Source organism: Helianthus annuus, chromosome 1 (genome assembly GCF_002127325.2).
Source record: "Helianthus annuus cultivar XRQ/B chromosome 1, HanXRQr2.0-SUNRISE, whole genome shotgun sequence".
Taxonomy (NCBI): Eukaryota; Viridiplantae; Streptophyta; class Magnoliopsida; order Asterales; family Asteraceae; genus Helianthus; species Helianthus annuus.
This window is the reverse complement of record NC_035433.2, coordinates 35,737,983-35,760,789: the sequence shown is the minus strand read 5'-3', so window position 1 is coordinate 35,760,789 and position 22,807 is coordinate 35,737,983. Positions and strand designations below refer to the sequence as shown.

General features: G+C 36.3%; 2 protein-coding genes across 2 annotated transcripts; one reads left to right on the top strand and one right to left on the bottom strand.

The window, feature by feature from the left end:
- Positions 1 to 15,280: 15,280 nt before the first annotated feature.
- Positions 15,281 to 18,355, top strand: LOC110944823 (stemmadenine O-acetyltransferase). The gene is made up of 3 exons (XM_022186469.2): positions 15,281 to 15,472; positions 16,736 to 17,177; positions 17,284 to 18,355. Exons 1-3 carry the CDS (start codon positions 15,291 to 15,293, stop codon positions 18,178 to 18,180), a joined length of 1,521 nt encoding a protein of 506 aa, XP_022042161.1. The 5' UTR covers positions 15,281 to 15,290; the 3' UTR covers positions 18,181 to 18,355.
- A 3,160-nt stretch (positions 18,356 to 21,515) lies between these two features.
- LOC110867488 (extensin-like) lies at positions 21,516 to 22,169 on the bottom strand. Its single transcript, XM_022116498.1, has one exon. The coding sequence runs from the start codon at positions 22,167 to 22,169 to the stop codon at positions 21,516 to 21,518; it is 654 nt and encodes a 217-aa protein (XP_021972190.1).
- Positions 22,170 to 22,807: the final 638 nt, after the last annotated feature.

Genomic DNA, 22,807 nt, shown 5'->3' with positions numbered 1-22,807 from the left:
ATATATAAAACAAAACAGAAGTCGAGGCATCGACAATTTTGGCTATGCTTGCATGTTATAATGATCTGTGTATTTATCTGTGATTTTGTTGTCAATAATTAGACACTAATAATTTTATTAATACTAATTAGCAGATGGAAAACGCTAATAGTGAACCAGTTAATGAAATAAATCAGTCTGAGCAAAATCAGGAAGATCAATATATAACTAGACAAGATATTGAGCACTTTATTGCTCAAGGGATAGCCAATGCTATTCCAGAAATTGTGGCTGTTGTTCAGAAACCTGCCGAACCACAATTAATTCCTAGTAAACGTACTCCGGAAGATAACGGCAGTAACAGCATAAATGGAGGCGGCAATCATAACGATCATGATCCGCAACAGGCCCCACTCCCTAAGAGAATGAAAGTTGCAACACCTGGTTGCACTTACAAAGAATTTCTTGCCTGTAAACCCGCAGAATTTGCAGGTAATGAAGGGGCAACTGCAGCACTGCGTTGGTTAGAGAAAACCGAGGCAGTAATTGCAATAAGTAAATGTGCTGAGGAAGATCAAGTGATGTATGCTTCTAATCTATTCAAAGAAGGGGCGCTAGAATGGTGGAATACGGTGCTACAAGCAAAAGGAAGAAGGGTGGCCTATGCAATGAATTGGGAAGAATTTAAGAGTCTTGTAGAAAGAAAATTCTGTCCCGAATACGAAAAGGAACAAATGGTCAACAAGTTCCTGAGCCATCGTATGATAGGAGTAGACTGTCGAGGGTATACTTCGATATTCTTCGAATATGCAAAAGTAGTACCTAACCTGGCTTCGCCAGAACCGGTACTTATTTCCCGTTATATTTGGGGATTAATCGGAGAAATCTGTAATATCGTTAAAGCTGCAAGACCACGCAATATTGACGATGTTGTAGAGTTAGCCAACACTTTAACCGATGAACTAGTACGCACAAGAGAAGAAGATCGAAAGAAGGAATTGGCTCAGAAGATTACCCAGGGATTTCGTACGGGTAATAATAACCGCTTTAAAAGAAGAGGAATAGGGCAATCCTCAACCCCGCCATTCTGCAGAAATTGCAAGAGAAAGCATTTTGGAAGATGCAATATAACCTGCAATTTTTGCAAATCAATAGGACATAGTGAAGATAACTGCAAAAATAAAGCCATAGTCTGCTATAACTGTGGAGAAACCGGACATTACAAAACAGAATGCCCTAAATTAATTAAAGCCGCAGATAATAAAGGCAAGCAAGCGGAAGGGGCAACTAAGAAAAATGCGCGTGCATTCCAACTGACCACTCAAGAAGCCGAACTTATTCCAGACGTGATAGCGGGTACGTTCTTAGTACATAACGTCTATGCAAAAGTATTATTTGACTCTGGTGCAAACCAAAGTTTCATTAATACTACATTCTGCCAAGCTCTTAACCTACCTCTAACTCACCTTAGGCAGATTTATACAGTCGAAACAGCAGGAGGGAATTCTGTTAACATAGATAAGGTTCTGCAAGAAGGAGAGATAGAACTGTTAGGCCATAAGTTTTCTGCAAACCTGTTACCTATGAATTTAGCCGGATTTGATGTAGTATTAGGAATGGATTGGTTAGTCACCAACCATGCTCGAATCTTGTGTGATAAGAATTCCGTAGAAATCCGTACCCCCACAGGAGAAATAATTCTAATTACAGGGGATAGACCTCAGAAGCCACTAAAATTCATTTCAGTAATGAAATTGGCTAGCTATTCAAGGAAACAAGAAATGGTGTATATGATTTCTGTGATCATTAACACTAAAAGTAAGGAACTCCAGGACATCCCTATAGTTTCAGAATACGCAGATGTTTTTCCTGAAGAATTACCTGGTTTACCACCTGATAGGGAAGTAGAGTTTAGAATTCATTTAATTCCAGGTACTACACCAATAGCTAAGACACCTTATCGATTAGCACCTACCGAAATGCTAGAATTGAAAAAGCAGTTAGATGAATTACTAAGCAAAGGATTCATACAACCTAGTTCATCCCCTTGGGGTGCACCAGTGTTGTTTGTGAAAAAGAAAGATGGATCAATGAGAATGTGTATCGATTATAGGGAATTGAATAAAATTACAATTTAAAATCGATACCCATTACCTAGGATTGATGATCTTTTTGATCAATTGCAAGGAGCTAGGTATTTCTCTAAGATAGACTTAAGATCTGGATATCACCAGCTGAAAGTGCAAAGAGAGGACATACCTAAAACTACTTTCAGAACTAGGTATGGTCATTATGAGTTTACAGTCATGCCCTTTGGATTAACAAATGCTCCAGCCGCATTTATGGACATGATGAATAGGATCTGTAAACCATACTTGGATAAATATGTAATCGTGTTCATTGACGATATACTCATTTATTCCAAAAGTCAGGAGGAACATTGTGAGCACTTGCATGCACTCTTAACATTGTTAAGAAAGGAAAAGCTTTATGCCAAATTCTCGAAGTGTGAATTCTGGCTACAAGAAGTGCAATTTCTAGGTCATATGGTGAATAACGAAGGAATCCACGTAGATCCTGCTAAAATAGAAGCAATCACAAATTGGAAAATTCCACGAACGGCTATGGAAGTTAGAAGTTTTCTAGGATTAGCTGGATATTATAGACGATTTATAAAAGATTTCTCTAAGATAGCTGTACCTTTAACTAAGCTAACCTGTAAAGCCGTTAAGTTTGAATGGGGATCTAGACAATAGGAAGCTTTTAGGATTCTAAAGCACAAATTGACAAATGCTCCAATCTTAGCTTTACCCGAAGGAACCGAAGATTTTGAAGTATAATGTGATGCTTCAAAATTAGGATATGGATGCGTGTTAATGCAACGCAAGAAGGTAATTGCGTATGCCTCTAGGCAATTGAAAAAGCACGAAGAAAATTATACAACTCATGACTTAGAATTAGGAGCCATAATTTTTGCCCTTAAAATTTGGAGACATTATCTGTATGGAAGTAAGTTTACTATCTATACGGACCATAAGAGTTTAAGGTATATATTTGGGCAAAAAGAATTAAACATGAGGCAACGAAGGTGGATGGAAATCCTAAGTGATTACGACTGTGATATTCAATATCACGAAGGGAAAGCGAATGTAGTCGCAGACGCCTTAAGTCGTAAGTATCATGAAAAGCAAAGGCGAGTCCGTGCTCTTAGGTTGAATCTACAACTAGATTTAATGGAACAAATAAAGGAAGTTCAAGGAACGGCAATCAAGGACGATACCGAAGGAATGAAAGGTTACCTAAAAGAATTAGAACAAGGAAAAGATGGAATTTGGAGATTCCACAAGAAACAAATTTGGGTACCTAAGCAGGGAGAATTAAGAAATAAAATTCTAGAAGAAGCACATAAATCTAGGTATACTATACATCCAGGAAATAATAAGATGTACCAAGATTTAAGAAAGAATTTCTGGTGGATAGGAATGAAAAAGGATATAGCCAAATACGTATCTAAGTGTTTAACCTGTTCGCAAGTTAAAGCCGAACATCAGAAACCTTCAGGACTACTACAACAGTTAGAAATGCCTGTATGGAAATGGGAACTCATAACAATGGACTTTGTTACTAAGTTACCCAAAACCCGAAAAGGTAATGATGCTATTTGGGTAATTGTGGATCGATTAACCATCAGCTCATTTTCTACCAATGAAGGAAACCTTTAGCATGGAAAGCTTAGCCAAGTTGTATGTAGATGAAGTAGTATCCTTACATGGAGTCCCACTCTCCATTGTATCAGATAGAGATAGTCGTTTCACTTCCCGTTTCTGGACAAGTTTCCAAGAAGCAATGGGAACCCGACTCAATTTAAGTACTGCATATCATGCTCAAACAGACGGACAAAGTGAAAGGATGATACAAACAATGGAAGACATGCTCCGAGCATGTGTAATTGATTTTGGTGGTAATTGGGATAGCCATTTACCATTAATTGAATTCTCCTATAACAATAGTTATCATTCGAGCATCGAAGCTGCTCCATTCGAAGCACTGTATGGACGCAAGTGCAGAACTCCCGTTTGTTGGTCAGAGATAGGAGAAAGTCAGTTATCAGGTCCAGAGATTGTACAAGAGACTACAGACAAAATAACTCAAATCAAGGAAAGATTGAAGACAGCTAGAGATCGTCAAAAAAGCTATGCAGACAATCGCCGTAAGCCATTAGAATTTCAAGTCGGAGACAAAGTACTTTTGAAAGTATCTCCTTGGAAAGGAGTAGTACGATTTGGTAAGAAAGGAAAACTGAGTCCAAGATATGTCGGACCATTCCCAATGATCCAACGAATAGGACCAGTAGCTTATCGTTTACGACTACCAGAAGAGTTAGCTGGAGTACATGATGTGTTTCATGTATCCAATCTCAAGAAATGTTTATCAGACGAATCCCTGGTAGTACCTCTTCAAGATATAGAGGTAAACGAACAGCTGAAATTCATAGAGAAACCCTTACAAATAGAAGACCGGAAGATCAAGTTTCTCAAACACAAACGACTAGTACTAGTAAAAGTCAAATGGGAATCCAAGAGAGGACCAGAGTACACTTGGGAACTGGAATCAGAAATGAAGCGAAAGTATCCTCATTTATTCCAATAAATCTTAAGGACGAGATTTTTCTTAAGGTAGGGAGGATGTAACAACTGTCACTAAAATCCATAATTAGGACGATAATTAGTCAATAAGAAAACCCTAATTGAGACACCCAATTAATTCTGCACTAGCCCTAAAATTTTCAGGACAATCAGAATTAGGATCAGGACCCCTAAAACTCGAGGGGGGCAAACCCTAGTTGAATATTTATCTATTAAAATCGTTGTTGAAAGCTGATTGGCTAAATGTTTTGATTCACCCAAGCTAGTCCCGAGCCTAGGCAGCCTATAATTAGACTGCTTAGCTTACGGACCGTAAGGGATCAGGCATATGGTCCGTAAGGGAGCCCCAAAAATTAGTATAAATAGCAGACATTGGGACTTGAACAGAGAATTGAAAACGACGCACAAACTCTCTGTGTACGTCGACTTATTTCGAAAACAGTACAATAAACACACACACGATCACGAGGTGCTGCCGCAATCAGGGTAATAACTCGATCGCTATTACGATTCAACGTCCGATCGATTATAACTATCCAACGATTGTCCGAGTGCTGCTCAAATTGAGCTTGTACTTTGTTATTCATTGTGATTTCAACTTGAATGTTTGAGTGCTGTTCGAATTCGGACTATGCTCTGTCATTCGTTGTGAATCCATTGGATTATTAAGTATCGCACTTGATAATAGTTGTGAGGGTTTAATCTCGTGAATTGACGTAACTGCTGAATTAGTTACTAATCCCGTTTGTGTGTGCATTGTTATTTAAACTAGGTTAGAAGGCTAATCAGTAAAGCTTATACTCTGCTCGTAAATCTGCAATGTGAGTCATTCTCTTTTTATCAACTATTTTACAAAACCCCAAGTTATTTTCAAAGTTATAATTACAGGGATTAAGTCTTTGTAATCACCAAGTTACAGCCGGTATGTGGGGTTTTGTATACATTACTTGATAATCTTCAACATTGGGGCAGCCAATGGGTGATATGACCATAATCACAGACACCACTGGACAGGTGGGCCAGTGGGTCGAGTGGTAAAGTACCGTGGGTAGTGGGTTTGGTAATCAGAAACATTGTAATCGCTCTTAATATTGTGAATTATAACTAATGTGTCGTTTTAGTAAAATGAATGATTCACTCAGTATTTCCCCGCTGACAAAACCTTTTTCAAACATGTTTCAGGTGATATGTTGTGAGCAAAGAAAGAAAAGTGCCGTGAAGCACTCCCAGCTTAGAAAAGTGGCTCAGTGTAAATAAATAAAAGAAACATGTTTTGAAAATAAAGATTTCCCGGAGAAATCACATTATTGTAAATTATGGGATTTTATCCCTCAGTTATAAAACGGGCAGTTTGAATTATTAAAAGATCCTGTTTTAAAAAGACTTCCGTTGTCGCCTAAATTAAAATACCGCAGTATTTCTGTCCCGCGGCTCCTGAAACGGGTCAAACCGGGTCGGGGGCGTGACAGTTAGCCTCGTCAAGGGGAGAAGGGAGTTCTCCGTTTGACCCGACTCTGGTGTGAGAATAAGTATTGGTAGTTGAGGAAGAAAATGTATTTAGTAAGTGTGTGTAACTTGTTTCATACCTGGGTTTCATCTCTTATTTATAGCCGGGAGTCGTTTGGGCGGGAAAACCTGTTAGTGAAAAGTTGACGGAAGATGCTAACCCTGTAAGCGGTTACATTTCCTTCCGTTAAGCTTTCTGATCTGACGTGAGAGCACACGGATTGTGACTTAGATCGAAGGCTGGGGATCTGCCACGTGTAAAGTGATCAAGTGGAGATCACTCTCTATTTACATGCTTCCGTTGTGATTTCAGGGACGTATGAGATGATGCCACGTGTCCAGTCGGTTGTAACCGTCTTGGTGGTGCACGACTGTATTCCTTCTAGAAGACTACTGCTGTAATCTGGTGTGACACCTTATCGTGTGGAGACAGGTAGATAAATAATTCCCAAGTCTGGGTAAATAATATCCAAGTCTAGATATAAAGGCGGGAGTATTTATCTCAGGATTTTCATCCTTTGTTTATGGGAGAAAGCGCAAAGGTTTATGATTTCCTTTGGGCGCGCGGGTGTTGCCAGTTTGACTGTTTTTTAGATCTTTGTTTGTAGGACCAGTGTGCGGCCGCGCAAGGTATAAGGTTTGATCAGTAAGGTTATGGTATGGTTCCCAACGCCTTTTATAGGGTTTTTGGGACCTTACCCTTCAATTTCATTTAGATATTACAAGATTTCATAAGATTGTGAAGATATGAATTGTATTTATGAAGATCTTATGAAGATATGGCCTATATATAAGAACACCATCTCTCATTCATCTTCACAACCCCAACCAAACTTCTCCTCTCTCCCTCTCATTTCGGCCGAGAGTCACACCCACCACCACCATCACTTCCATCTCAAGTTTAGGCAATCCAAGACCATCCAAGGGTGTTAGAAGGTGATTAAAGGAGCTTGGAGCTTGCGGATCATCAAGAACCTTCTTCTTTTGCTTTTACCCAACCTATTTGTCATCTTCATCTTCAAGTGTTCTTCCCTAGCTCTTGTGCTAGTAGTAAGCTCCTTGTAACTTGTTACTTCATATATTGTTGAATAAAAGATGACGAACAATGATAAACTTGATGAACACAAAAGAACATGATCATGATACTTTAACATAAGCTTAAAAATATAAGAATACATGTTTAATATGTTGATTTGCTTCTTGTTGATTGATTATTAGTGTTAGTGATGTTAGACATCATATGGAGCCTACTAGATTGTGATTAAACACATGATCTAGTAAGTTAAAGTGGTGATCTTGTGAAAGAACAAGATCTCCATACTTTATGTCTTCATGAACTTGAATAATGAAATGGGTTTTCTTATGTAAAATGGTTAAAACAAAATACAAGTCTTGTAAATAGATGGTTTCCAAACGATTTTCTCAAGAAACCAAGTTTATTCATGAGATTTACAAAGTCATGGTTCCTAAATAAACTAACCATATTTTTAGTGTTGAAACAAGACTAGAAACATGTATGTAACAAGAAAAATACAAGAGAGGTACTTTTTAGAAAAATCATTTTATAAGTTGTAAATGACTAGATCTTTTGATAAAACGATTTACAAACAAATAACCATGTTTTTAAGGGTAACTAAACCTACTAAATAACATGGTAAGTTTTTACAAGAACTTCAAGTTCATGACATAGTGAAATTACTTGATTTTGACACTCGGAAGGTGTTGAGTACATTGATTATTGATTGTGATGATTTTAAAAGAAAATAAACACATGTTTTGAAAACATGGGAAACCTCCATTTTTAGGGGAAACTCTGTCAAAATTTCTATAAATTTTGACACTTAGAAAATATAAGTTTTTGAGAAACTTATTCCCTAAAAATGTATCTAAAAATACTTACCAAGGTTTCCCTAATTTTTGAGATAAGAAATAATGATTTCTTCAAGACTAAAATTGATATTAAGTATGTATATTTTTGGAGAATATATATATATATTTATTGATCACCAAATTTTGTGCTAAGTGTATGTAGTATGTATTATACGTGATAGTGTATTAGGACTTGAAAATACATTAAATACTCTTAAGGAGTGAAGATACATAAACACACATAAAACATGCTTAGACAAATACAAGAAAATATATTTATGAAAATATATTACTTGATAGAATAAATCACTTGGACAAGTTATGAACATGAAATGAAGTTTTGAACAAAGATACATAATTCGGGTGCAAAGTGCAAAATACAAGATACTTATATTTATTTTCGAGAAAATAATATAAGCAAGATACATAGTTAAAAATATAAATTATTTTTAACACAAGAAAACATATACAAAAGATAGTGACTTGTACTTGTGCGATACAAGTCTAGTGACTAACGTTAATAAAACACGTTTAGGTCATGACGCTAGATAAAGCAAATCCGGTGAAGTTTACGACGCAGGAACGCAAAGTTGTGAGTTCATGCTCCCCCTTTTCTTTTAATTGTTTTCAGTTTTATAACTTCGGGGGTGAAATACATGTTACAAATATTACAACGTTTATAAATGGTATGATGGATACAAATACAAGAAGCACTCTTGGTGATAACTAGTACCAAGTATGATGCGTTATGAGGAATGATACGAGAAATCATGTCACGAATAGGGTACCATAAGCACCATTAATCGTGTACATACTTAGACCGCAGAACAAAAGGTTAGATCTAATGGGTTCTAGGGCAGCCCCACTCTTGGTGACAACTAGTACCGAGTAGTGTTTTTGTGTCTCCGTCGTGAATCGACAACTAGAAAAATGCCTATGGTTTGGATGCTTCCTATGTTGTGTCATATGTTAATGGCCTTGCAACCCATTAACAACATGATACATACATGAATACTTGATTTATACAAGATGCATACCATGTTTTTCATACAAAGTATACAAACGTTCAATACAAGAACTGCATGAATTCACACCAACATTATGTTGACGTTTTTTTCCAAAACTCACATGTATTTCAGGTAACTAAAAGTGGATGTGCGCGCGGTCTTACTCATGCTCTCGGATGTCGTTATGTTTATCGTTGAATAAAGATGTAACTTTTAAGACAATACACTACTAGAAAAAATGGTATTTGTCATGTAATTTTTGGTTACAAAATGGTAGCAATTTCCTTATTGTCACCAGTTTGCCATCGAAAATACGGTGACAAAAACACCCGTGTCAATTGCCCTACTGCCACCAAATTGCCACCATTTTTATATTTTGCTACTTTATTTTACCACCACAAAATCGGTCAAAATTATTTGCCACCGCTTCATGTTTGCTACGCTCCGCCTTGTTTGCCACCGATTTGTGACGTGTTTTCATACCATTTAGCCACTGATTTGCCACCATTTAACCACCGATATTGCCACCATTTAGCCACCGATATTGCCACCATTTTGCCACCGATATTGCCACCATTTAGCCACCATTTAGCCATACCATTTAGCCACCTATATTGCCACCATTAACACCGATATTGCCACCATTTTGCCACCATTTTACCATCATTTTTCACGAGTTTTAATCCATTTTTTACACAATTGCCACCATTTGCTACCATTTATTTGCTACCATTTACTGATTACTGGAATATTGGTTTTTAATTCAGATTTTTTTTTCTCCCTGCTATTTTCAGCAAAGTTACATATCAATAAAATTATAAATAATATAAAAAAGTCTAATAAAATCCCAAAAATATATAAAACATCTTGTTTTCAAAAGCATATAAAAAATACCAACTGAAATATAAACTAACTAAAATTATCCTAATAAGATAGACATCTAAACATTCAAAACCAAGTGTTTATAGCCTATTTTCGAACTGTAGCTGTTAACGTAGCTTCAATTTGTGACATCCTATCAAGCAACGCATCTTTATCCACCTTATCTTTCTCTTCGTCAGCCAACAACCCCGTAATAATTCCATTGAACCTTTCTTTTTCTTCATCTTTTTCCTTAACGAGCTCCTTGATAACTAAGTTTAACTTTTCAATCTACAAAACAACCAATGAATAGAATCAAGAAATCAAAATTGACAAAAACTAATAATGGGTCAAGTTGGTTGCAAAGAAAACAAAATACAACTGTGAGCTACAATTCAAGTGCTAGAAGCTAAATAGCATGTTCTAGTTTGTTTGCATATTAAGAAAGAAATTATACCTAATTTTAAAAACAATTTTTTGTATGAAACAACCCGTAAAGAAGGTGTAATCAAATCATTATGAAATTCCTTAACATTCTCACTAATTTAAGAGCATCAAACCTAACAATAAAAAACAAGCATCTCAAACCAAACAAACATAATAACAGTGGGAAACGATACAAATGCACAAAAGTTATTAGTCTAAAAGGATTAAAAATACCTCAGGGTCTTCTCTGCTATGTACACACGGGTCACTATCATTGCCTAACCCATACACTTTTCCTTTATTCTTGCCCTCAGCAGCTCGTGACCACAAGTCTTTGTCAAATTTTGGATGTTTATTACGTTAAGGAGTAATAAGGACCTTGTTGATCTTAGAAATCCATTTGCATCTTTATGAAAAGGATGACTCTTTGGTAGAAATCTTCGATGACAGTCGAACCAACATGCTTTACCTCCAGCATCTAATCGAAAAGCTTTGGTGTCTCCCATACAATATGGGCAAGCTAAACGACCATGAGTGCTCCAACCCGATAACATTGCGTAGGCAGGAAAATCACTAACTGTCCATAAAAGAATAGCTCGCATAATAAAATTTTCTTTATGATAAGCATCATAAACTTCAATGCCTTCCTTATACAACTCTTTCAACTCGTCAATTAACGGTCTTAAAAACACATCGATGTTTTGACTCGGGCTCTTCCCGCCAGGAATAATCAAACATACTTCAATAAATGAATCTTTCATACACATCCAAGGAGGTAAGTTATAGATTGTAAGAAATACAGGCCGCAATGAGTATGGAATTGAGTTGGAGTTATTTGGATTGAAACCATCGGTGCATAACCCAAGACGAACATTTCGAATCTCTTTTGCAAAGTCAGTATCTACCGAATCAAAATGCTTCCAAGCGATGCCATCACTTGGATGTGCCATGCTACCCTCCATTGTTTTGTGATCATGGTGCCAAGTCATATATGTGGTTGTTTTTGTAGACATATACAACCTGTTGAGTCTAGGACCAATTGGCATGTACGACATCACCAAATTAGGTACCTTATTTTTGTGACTCTTATAACGAGATTCCTTACAATATTTACATCGCGTTAATGTTTTGTCTTGCTTATAGAATAACATGCAATGATTTTTGCAAACATCAATTCTTTCATAAGGAAGACTTAACTTTTCCAAACTCTTCTTTGTTTCATAAAAGTTTTTCGAGAGCTTATTCTCTTCAGGAAGTAGTGCATTAACCATGGAAATGTTATAGTTGTAAGCTGCGGTAGACACATTGAAAAGTGATTTCCATGTTAAGAAACTCGTGGCAGCTTGTAACTTTGAACAATTTGTAGCCTTCATCCCCTCCCATAATGGTTCATCAGCAGCTTGTAACATGTCATAAAAGCTTTTTGCTTCTGGATTCGGTACATGTCCTTCCAAAGTATTTGAAGTATAACCACATGCATCCATGTTATCTAACACCATGCGTCTGTAACCATCATCATTGTCATCAACTTCCATTGTAGTAGAGGATTGTCCGGCGTCACGCATGGAATTTTCGCCATGTTCACTCCACTTTTCATAACGAAGCATGAAACCTTCCTTATACAAGTGTTGCTGAATAGTGGCTCTGCTTATGTGTTATTCTACAGGAGGGCAAAAACTGACGGTGCTTCAGCAAGGAGTGGAGCTCATTCTTCGTCAGCTCAAAACTTTTCCTTTTCCAAGTGACATCGTAAGCGTATTTCACAACAGTTTCTAGTTTGAGATGAGACCAGATTGTGTTCTCGAGAATTTACCCAAAAATTAAGATGGTTTTACAGGTGTGATAGAGAGTCTAAAATATTTAAAGTAACTGGATGTTTTAATAACTGATTATGCTTAGGCTGCTTGCTAGGATTTTTTCTGACTTCCTGTAGGTTTTTTTGTCTGTTTTTATAGTTGTGTGGGTGAGAAATATTTTTTTGCTATGAGTTAGATTATACTTTTTTTTTGAACGGAAAATTTCGATCACACTAGGGTATTAAAGGTGAGCTCTATATTTATGAATTTGGTCATATCTATTTAACGATCAGCTTTCTAAAACAAGTCAGTTTTGCTAAACGTTTCAGTTTCGATAAGCAGGTCAGTTTTGCTAAACGTTTTAGTTTCGATAATCGGGTCAGTTTCACACAACGAGAAAGATTTTTAAAATGCTTTTAGTTCGGTTTCATTTTTCTACGGTCCGTTTTTTATTTTCGATTATCAAAAACCGTTGTTAACGGTTTGGCTTATGGTTTGACTTAAAAACCGTCCAAACTAGACCGCGAACACCCCTAGGTTTTAGTATGAATAGGTTCTATAGCATTAACTTTTGTTAAATATCCGTTCTAATATGCCTAAGTTAGCTTTTTAACAAACAATTTTGACTAATTTCATTAAATTTAAATTCTTTTCATTTACTTTTTCATAGTTAACTTTCATAGCTTTTATCATTCATAAATTTTGTAGACTAAACTAGTTACATTGGATTATGAATCTAAAAAGTTGCTTCAACAGGTTCGTGATCGGGAGGACAATTCTTATATATTGCTTCACGTTAAAAGTTGAAGAAAAAGAAAGTTTTCTAGCATTGATAATCGCACAAAGAACATGAGAACAAAATTAAAGTGATGAAAGAATCAAAATGAACCTGTCGTCCGTTGGTCACCGGTGTCGGTGGTTAATCAGAACTTTAGTTGAGAGATGATGGTGGAGAAGTAATGGTGTATACGGCTGGGCATATAGAAAACTGTCTTCCAAATTTGGTGGAAAGAATAAACCCTAAATCTAATTAATGTTTTGAGCGGCAATTGCTTTTTTGGCCGCCTATTTTTTTGCTTTGCTATATCTTTGAACTTTTATTCAATATTGTGACCGCAAAGGCCGTGGCAAAGTGAGCGATCAAATATATGTTATTTCCTACCATTTTGAGATCTTAACTTTATCATTTATTATTTTTATTTTAATTTATGATTTTTCACGTTTTTGCTACCGTATCGTAGTTAATCCGCCTAGTTAAATTTGGGCTTAAAATTTCATGCCTTAAAATTTCATTTTGTTACCGCTAACACGGCAGCAATTAAAAAATACGTGTATATTTGGGATAATCTAGGGAAGTTATTTTTATTTTTCCACGAATTTGTCACCAAAAATAGATGGTGGCAAAATTTTCCACCGCTTTGCTACCAAACAATGGTGAGTACGCTTAATTTACATATCCGTGGGAAATTGGTGGCTAAATTTGTCACCGATTTTTTTGGTAGCAAATTTTGGTGACAATTGCCAAGTTTTCTAGTAGTGATATGCTGTCTCGTGTTGTAAACACTTAAACTACGATTTCAGTTATGTAATGTTTTGCATTTGAAGTTATTTTTATGAGCATGTAGTATGTTTACCAATCGTATGCAGTGAAAACCTTTCATGATCACACCTCGTGCTTCCGCCTAAGAAAGGGGTGTGACATAATATAATTCTTTAACCCAGTAGTTTTTGTTTCCTCTTGTAACTTTTGTTCGTCAGCTTCTTTTTTTACAATAATTAAGTAGGCGACATAATCTTTTTAAAAAGATCAGCCAGGTACCCGCTGGAAAGGTTTATTATTTTTTTTACAAAAAATAAATACGTTTCCACTTAAATTTTATTGAAAATCGGGTTACCCCCCATCGATTTGCAACTTTATACTGATATTTACTCTTTACCGTTTGGTTCGTTCGCGAATTCCCCGCCGTATTGTTCGGTGGGGAAATCCTAGTTTTATAAAAATTTGTATGTTAAAATGTACAAGTGAAAAATAAAATATGCTAAAAATTAAATATAATAATAATAATAATAATAATAATAATAATAATAATAATAATAATAATAATAACTAAATATTTAGTTGTTGTTTGTCCATCTTCTTTTGAATAACTAGGGTCGTAGTTACCCGCGCGTTGCGCGGAGACACGGTTGAAATTCATAACGTATAGCACACCATGACATTCGATAAATAAATTTATAAAATCAAATAAAATGATATATAAATGTGTTATGCTATGTGCGTTGTAACTCGGCTCTAAATATCAAAATAATAAGAAAAGAAAGAGAAGTACATGTTACGAGAGAGAAATATAGCACACCATGACATCCGAGAACACCTGTTTAATTTTAACTAGTTTTTGCCCCGCCCGCGTTGCGGGGCACTAAGTCGAATATTTCTCTCTCGTAACATGTACGTCTGTGTTTTGATTACTTGTAGATACTACTCATAACACGATCTCAAAAAATTACATCGTGTCCACCAATTAAAACAATACACTACCATACTTTTGGTAAAAAAAAACTAAAACAATGGAAATACTATAATTTTACCGAAGGAAAAATTGTATTTTTTCAGGACAAATGAGCGTGTGTCAGACAGCCGTCTGGCACGAATAAAAATTAAACCGAATCAACCAATTAAAACAAAATACTACCATAGTTTTGTCAAAAAAACTAAAACGATCGCATGGCCGTAATTTTACACCGAGAGCAAAATCGTAATTTGGCGGGAAAAAAAAAACAAAAACGATGGCAAACACTATAAATTTAAACTGAGGGTAGAATTGTAATTTAGCTGGGAGGAAAAAAACAAAACTGTAAATTTAAACACGGCAAAATCGTACTTTTGCTTGTCCCACTTGGCACTATTGGCTGCCGCCCATTTTAAATGATAAGGAAACACTATTCAATGCCATAGTTTTTGTTGTTATATTAAATAAATAAATAAATAAATAAATAAAATCATATAAATTTTTCTTTTGCCATTCAAAAAAATATAAATTTATCGTTCAAAAAAAATATATATAAATTTGTGTTTTGCCATTAAAAAAATATAAATTTGTCTTTTGCACAAGGTTGACCACAATAAATTAATAATTAATTTATACAAGCTCCTATAAATACAAACATGGGGTCATGAGGTTGATCATCATCAACCGAAAATGAAGTGGTTGTACTCAGTTCAGAAAGCAACCCAACGTTTCCTCGTTTCTCAACGACATCATCGTAATCGATTTTTCCATGCTTCGTTGAAACCAGATCCATTGCCCTCTTCGTCCTTATATTCTGGTCGCTATTATAGCATCTCCACAATCCTAAATGCTACTGAATCCTCATGCTGCAGGTTAGCCTTCCAACCTCGATTATTTTGTTGTTTAAACAAGTATTCGAATTAAACATGCATCTCATGACTCATATATCGGTTTTGCACTTTATTACTATCATATTACATGTTGGAATATATTGATAAGCAGGCCGTATCCGAGAATGTTAAAAAAAATTGGTCCCTCGGCAAGACTAAAAAAATTGGGTCGTACCTTGATTGGAATTAATATTTAATTTCGGTTTGATTGTTTGAAATTTGTGCGTTTTAAAACTAAATGGACCATTTTACCGGTAGTTATTTAGTTTGGTTATATTTTGGGTCTTTTAAAATGGTTGTAACTCCACGTATAAAACAAATTAGTCCAGTTAGAAGTAAATATAGAACCCATGGCTTTATAGCCTACTGGTATCTTCGGGGTGCGATAAGACTTTGGACCAATAGGTCCTGGGTTCGATTCTCACAAGGGGGTTTTTCCAATATTTATTGGGTTTCCTCCTGAATTGGTGTATAGGCATTATGCCTAGTGGAGATGGATATGATCAAGGTGGTTCCGCTGGTGGCACGATGATACTCCAGTGGTCCTTCAGTGATCCAAATTTGCCGTTCAAAAAAAAGAAGTAAATATAGAAGTTTTAAAATGGTTATCACCCGGTCCATGCTCAAGGCTGACCCTATTGATATGGCTGGGCGGTGCATATTGGCGTCCCCTCCACTTGGATGATTTTAATTGGTTTTCACCCCTTCCAACTATCCTCTTTTTTCCTTTAACGCCCACTAAGCTACTCACGAAGGTACCCTAATTGGCACCCATAGGGCGGTGTTGGGAGCGTTAAGGTGGGTGGGGACGCCAGACCACAGGCACACCACATAGCCTAAACATGTTTTATTGGCATGAATAGTTGATTAGTAGGACCTTGTGTGATCAGTATAATTTTATGAACAAATATTGGAAGAGACATGTAAGTAGGTATTGATGCTTAGTAGGAATTTGTTGATTATAGACAGACGAAAGTTATTGTTGATGGAAAGTTGGTGCTAACAGAAGTAAAGTTATTAGTGATGGAAGTTGGTGTTGATTGCGTTCATAACTTCCAGTAGGTACAAGTTATTGTAGATAGGGATTAATAGATCATCTTTTGTAATTTCTTAATCATCATCTTGATTAAAGTCAATAAAATTGTTAATATTTGGTGATCAAGTTTTAGCTCAATTCAAGTTTCAATTATTCATCTATGATTCTTTGGTGTATTGATTTAACTGAGATCATTTTTAACATCACAGGTTACCGAACCATGTTAAGAAGGTAGATCTTGAAATAATATCAAGAGAATCCATCAAACCATCTTCTCCCACTCCCCATCATCTAAGAACCTTTAACCTCTCTATAATAGACCAGTTTTTGTTCGACGTCTACACCCCTTTGATCCTATTTCTTCCTAATACCGACAAGGCTAGTGTTACGGATGTTGTAACAAAAAGATCAAAACATCTAAAAGAGACTTTATCTGGGATTTTAACAAGATTCTATCCTTTTGCTGGAAAAGTTAAGGATAGCTTGCAAATTGAGTGTAACGATGAAGGAATCTATTACACAGAAGCGCGGGTAAACCAGACACTCCAAGATTTTCTTGGTCATCCGGATGACCAAAGAGTGAGAGGGTTGCTCCCCGACAAACCTTGCACCGAAGAATCTTCAATAGGAAATTACATTATAGGTATTCAGGTAAATTTCAGTATCATCATCATCATCATCATCATAATGTAATATATTTTTAAAGTATAATATTCGAGTATGGATAAACAAGCTGAACTTGAGATATGTTTGCTAGGTGAACATTTTCAAATGTGGTGGGATTGCGATTTCCACGACTCTTTCACACAAATTCATTGACGGACACACATATTATATGTTTATGCGAGCATGGGCAGCAGCTGCTAGAGGTTCACCAGAGACTGTTTCACCAAGTTTTATTGCTTCTAAGATCTTTCCTAACAATCCTTGTTTAGAATACACACTTCCTACCAAATTACTGTCTACCAAAATGCCTAGTACAAAAAGATTTGTGTTCGATCCTGAGGCTTTGGCTTTGCTCAAGGCACAACCGGCTGCACATCCACCAACTCGCATGGAAGCCACAGTTTCTGTAATTTGGAAGGCTGCAGCCCAAGCAGCAACAAAAGTAAGACCATTTGGTCGACAATCACCTCATGCTTTAGTTTCATTGGTGAATCTCCGGAATAGGGCATCACCTCCTTTGCCCAAAGAATCCGTTGGAAACCTTATTGATGCAGCTGCTGCAATCTGCTTTCCTAGTGGCCACCTGGATTTGCCGACCCTGATGGGTGAGCTACGGGAATCAATAGCGAAAATAAACCCGAGTTACATCGAGAACATGAAAGGGGAGAAGGGGCATGAGAAATTTAATGAGTTACTGAGGAGAGTAAACCAACTGGCGGACGTGACAAGCGAAGGGGACTGCTTGTTTGTTACAAGCCAGTTGAATAGTGGTGTGTATGAGTTGGATTTTGGATGGGGAAAGCCGATATGGTATTATCTTATGAATTCTAGAGTCGCTAGTCGTGTGGCGGTGAGTGAAACGCGCAAGGCTGGTGGGGTTGAAGCCATAGTCTCATTGAGTCCAGATGAAATGGAGATATTCGAGCGCGATTCCGAGCTTTTGTCTTATGCCAGTGTCAACCCTAGTCCTCTTCGATTTGGTGATTGAATGACATGGTTTGCATCTTTCTTTTTTAGTCATTACGATGTAATAATGTGGTTGTATGATTAAAGTACCAAGTAATTTTAACTTTTGAAAGTTGAACTATGAAGTTTAGAAAAGAAAATGTACTTTTTTGGATTTCTGGTTTTTTGTTATAGTTGCATATTCATGGGAAGAATCATGATAATCCAGTTCTGGACCGATTGAACTTATGTTACACAAAAACGTGGACCACTTGACCATCAGAGAATATTTGGGTTGGTTTTATTTGTTTTCAAGATTTATCTTTATTTTATATAAAAATAAAAATGATATAAATATATATATTTGTACGTGCATACAAATTATTATGAATCGACTTTACCCATTTAAGTAAACTAGTTGTATCTCCCCGCCTTGGAAATTTGGCTGGTATCGGTTTGGCATATAACAAAATTGGAATTCAGTTGTTACCGGTTTAGTTCGTTACAGTACCGACACTTGTTATAGCAATCCATAAAACTCAAATGCCAAACACATGTTTTATATGGCTTGGATATGTTTGAGATTTAAAAAAACAAATAGAATTATAAAGTGAATTTTACCGGACTTTCTATCGGCATTAATTTGTTTCGTTACCAAACAAATATAACATTGGCACTCGGTATAGCAATCAAAAGGATATCAGCACGTGTTATGACACATATTATATAGCCATTTCCCTGGTATAGCAATCAAAAGGATATCAGCATGTGTTTTGACACATATTATATAGCCATTTCCCTATATAACTTTATTTTTTTTATCAAGTTATGCACTTGCTTTAAAGTTCCAATTTAATTAACTTAGAAACTCTTTCAATATGGTTAGATGGATTACAAGGGTTGTTTCGGGTATTATTGATGCATTTGACCCAAATAAGTAACTAAATAAATATATGGTGAAGATTACTAAAACCTCATATACAAACCCTAATATTCTATCAAACTTCAAACACACCATTGTAGTTGTAGAACTATGGATATAAAACACAACATGCTAATCACCATAAAACACCATAATATTTGTCATTCCATAATCAGAACCTTATCATCCAAACACAATACAAAACCCACAGATATGATGATTAGTAATGTTCACTATGTTATTTATGGGTTTTGGGTGTGTTTTATGGTTGATATTATTGTCTGTTATGACTTTTTACAATTTTTAGGAAATTTAAACTTTGTAGCCAACTTCTAACTTAATAATAATATATTAATGGTAAAAATTAATAATAAAAATATTGATATTAATATTAATATTAATGTTAATGTTAATATTAATAACAATAATATATCTCTTTCCGTACCTTGAAGAAATGGAAAAAAAATGCCCCCTTACCGAGGAACAAAAATTGTTATATTTGGAAGGAGTTACATTCCTTGTGTGTTAGGATCTGAGTTTACTTGTTTGTGTTGTTTTTATAAGAAATGATAAATGGAAGAAGATAAAAAGATGATAATTTGCAGCAGAATCAATGAAAAACTTTATAACACAAACAAGGAAAGAAAAACTTTCATCATATATACTTTGTGTCGAACGATTTCATTACAAAATATTCAACGTATGCATGAACACTTTCTCCCCCTCAGTCTGAGCTCACTAGTGTTAGTTCGTACAAGATGTAAGTGTGTGAAAAGAGCTAATAGAACAGTACAGGCACTGTCTATTTATAGTACAATCCTAAACACTGTAGCATCTTTGCTGACATCACCTAGACAGTGACAGCTAACAATCTTAACAACCTCTAAACACTGATAGTTACAGACACTGTTAACATTACACACTGATTATCAAACTACTGATGAATGTTATCTGCTGATGGGCTTCAACCACTAATGAAGACTAAGTAGTGCTTTCTATAAAGGTTGATCATGCCTTTGACTTCTAGCAGTTCTTTGACTTCAACAGATGATAGGTCTTCAACAGACTTTAGACTTCATTAGTTCTTTGTATATAACAGACTTTGAGTATCAGCAGACTTTAGAGATTATCAGATGTTGGATGCCACTGCCATTGGAGGTAAAAGGAGTTCAAAGCACTGTTATTAGGATCAGTTGTTGAAGAACCAGTTTTGCCTTTGTATCATCTGTTCTTCAGAAGGATCACATGAGCCAACAATCTCCCCCTAGAACAGATGATGCCGAAACACTTCATTATTCTGATCTTTATTCTCTCATCAACAGTTCCCGGATTTGCCCTTTGAATTAGAGCTCAAAATCCAAGGAATTTGTGTCTTCTTCATCCCCAATCAGTTGAAGGTTCAAAAGATCTTGAAGGTATCCTGCATTCAGACCATATGCAGCCTTCCTTGACAGCTTTTCAACATTACCATCAGACCTGAGCAGAGTCAATACGTGGGTATCTTTGTCAGACTTCCACTTTAGTATTTTTGGGTCTGATGGTTTTCTAGGAATGAGACTTATTTGAGATGAGTTTGGGGATTGAGGTCTACTTGCCAACTTTTTGATTGTTTCAGATATTTGAGCAGCAAGTTGTTGAGAAGCATCATCCAATCCATATTAAAGTTGGTTTCTGATGGCCTCATTTCTGTGTTCAGCATACCTCTTCTCATCTTCCTCATCAACCTGCTTATGCCTTTTTAATTAATTCAAGGCACTGATGGGTAAAGCAGATGATGAGAACAACTTTTTAGGGGCATGGGTCTGTTGAGGCCTATCAGCAGTGGTTTCATCATCATACACTGGTTTCTGAGGAATATCAGGATCCGTCTTTCTGAGCTCTTCTAACCTTCTATAGGTTTCATCAACATTCTGCTTAGACCATCTGGCAATTGATCTAGCAGGCTCATATAGAGCTGCAACAAGCTCTGCTCTCTTTCTTTTGTACCTTGATGTATCATCTACATCAACCTTCTTTAATTTATTCCAGTTGGGTGCAGATTTCTTCATTTGAGGGTCTTTCTTCATCATTTCAATTCTGTTAATTTCTTCTTGAGAGCATCAAGAGGCCACTCTTTGAATTGATACTTGTTGGCTTTGTAGGGCTTGGTCTTCATGATGATGTCTAAATAATCAACCCTTAATTCCTCTTGAAGACCAGCATCTGGTGGCAATTCTAACATGGATTTACTCAGGTATCTAGCAAAGTCTTCAAGTTTCCTAACTTTGCTAAGCACATGTTGATACAAACCCTAGTATCTCCTGTCTCCTAACCCTTTACTTCCCTTTTTTGCTATCAGATCTGCTTGTTGGACTTTTAACTTCAAATATTCATCTTTATTCTTAGGAGTTCAGAAGCCATATAGAGATGGGAAGGTTATTTTGGATGGATCCTCTTCTTTGTAAAATTGTATCATTTCATCTTGGACTGCAAGCAGTTCCAGAGGATATTGAGTTGCCAATGGGGATGTTGCGTGGCATGTAACCAATGGGTGGATGATTGAGTGGGTTTGTTTGTGGAGATGATGAGGGTGGAATAACTTGTGTAGGAGCAGATGATAAAGGAATTGGTGATGGAATTTCTTTCTCTTCATCAAGTACCACAAATTTCCTTTTTCTCGCATAGGCAAACTTTGGAGGAGGAGGAGGAGTTTTAGATGGAGAAGGTGGTTTAGGTGAAAAGGTTGATTGTGAGGGAAATCTTTGACGTGTTGGTGGTTGTGTTGATGGTGGAGGATCAAAATGAACTGAGTCAGTGGTTTGGCTAACAATTGCTGAAACCACTGGTGTCTCAACAGCTGTTGCCTTAACATCTGTTGATGTTTTTGATGCATCAACATCTGTTGGTTTTGTTGAGGATGGTGGTGGTGATGAAGCTGTTTTCTGCTTCTTTTGGGGTGGTTTTTGCGGTGAAGGTTTTTGAGTTGAAGGTTTGGGTTTGGATGCAGCAGTGGTCGGCTTTTTAGAAGCAACAGTGGTTTTGGGGAATGTCGCAATTGGAGGTCTGTTATTTCTGAATGATTTTCTTCTATTAAAAGTGCCTATGTTTTGTGCTTTGTTTTCTCTTTTCATCTTTTTCTCTTATTCCTGCTTTCAAACATTTGCCTTACTTTCTGTTGTGTCTTTTCTCTTCTGCATTTCTAAAATCTCTTCATCTGTCTGTTCATTAAGGGTCTCATCAACTCTCTTTTTCTTTCCAGCATCAGATTTTTCAGAAAATTTTGTAGAAGTGTCTTTGGCAGATCCTGGCTTTTGTTTTTGCTAACCTTTAGGTTTTGCTTTGGGGTCAACATCAAGTTTTCCCAAGGAATCGTTCTCCCCCTTTTTGGCATCATCTTGAAATTATTTTTCAAAGATAGGTGTAGGGGAAGTGCAAGTTAATTTTGCAAGGGATTCTTTGATACCCCTAATATCTGCCTGGGTATCCTTGTATCTTGCATCAACCAAAACTCTGATTAGCTCCATGTGTGCGTTGTGGTTGATTTCAGCTAATTTCCTTTGAGCTGCAAGAATGGGTTATACTGAATTCCAAAGCTCTTGGGTGATTTGCTGGTGACTAGGCTGACTTTTAGATGCCTCCAACACTTGTTTCCGCATGTCTTTCATCTCACGAATAGTGTTTTCAAAGGAGTTCATTCTATCTGTCAATTCTCTATATTTTAATTCATCACCTAACTTAATAGGATCACCCGAATTCCCACCAGAGGTGG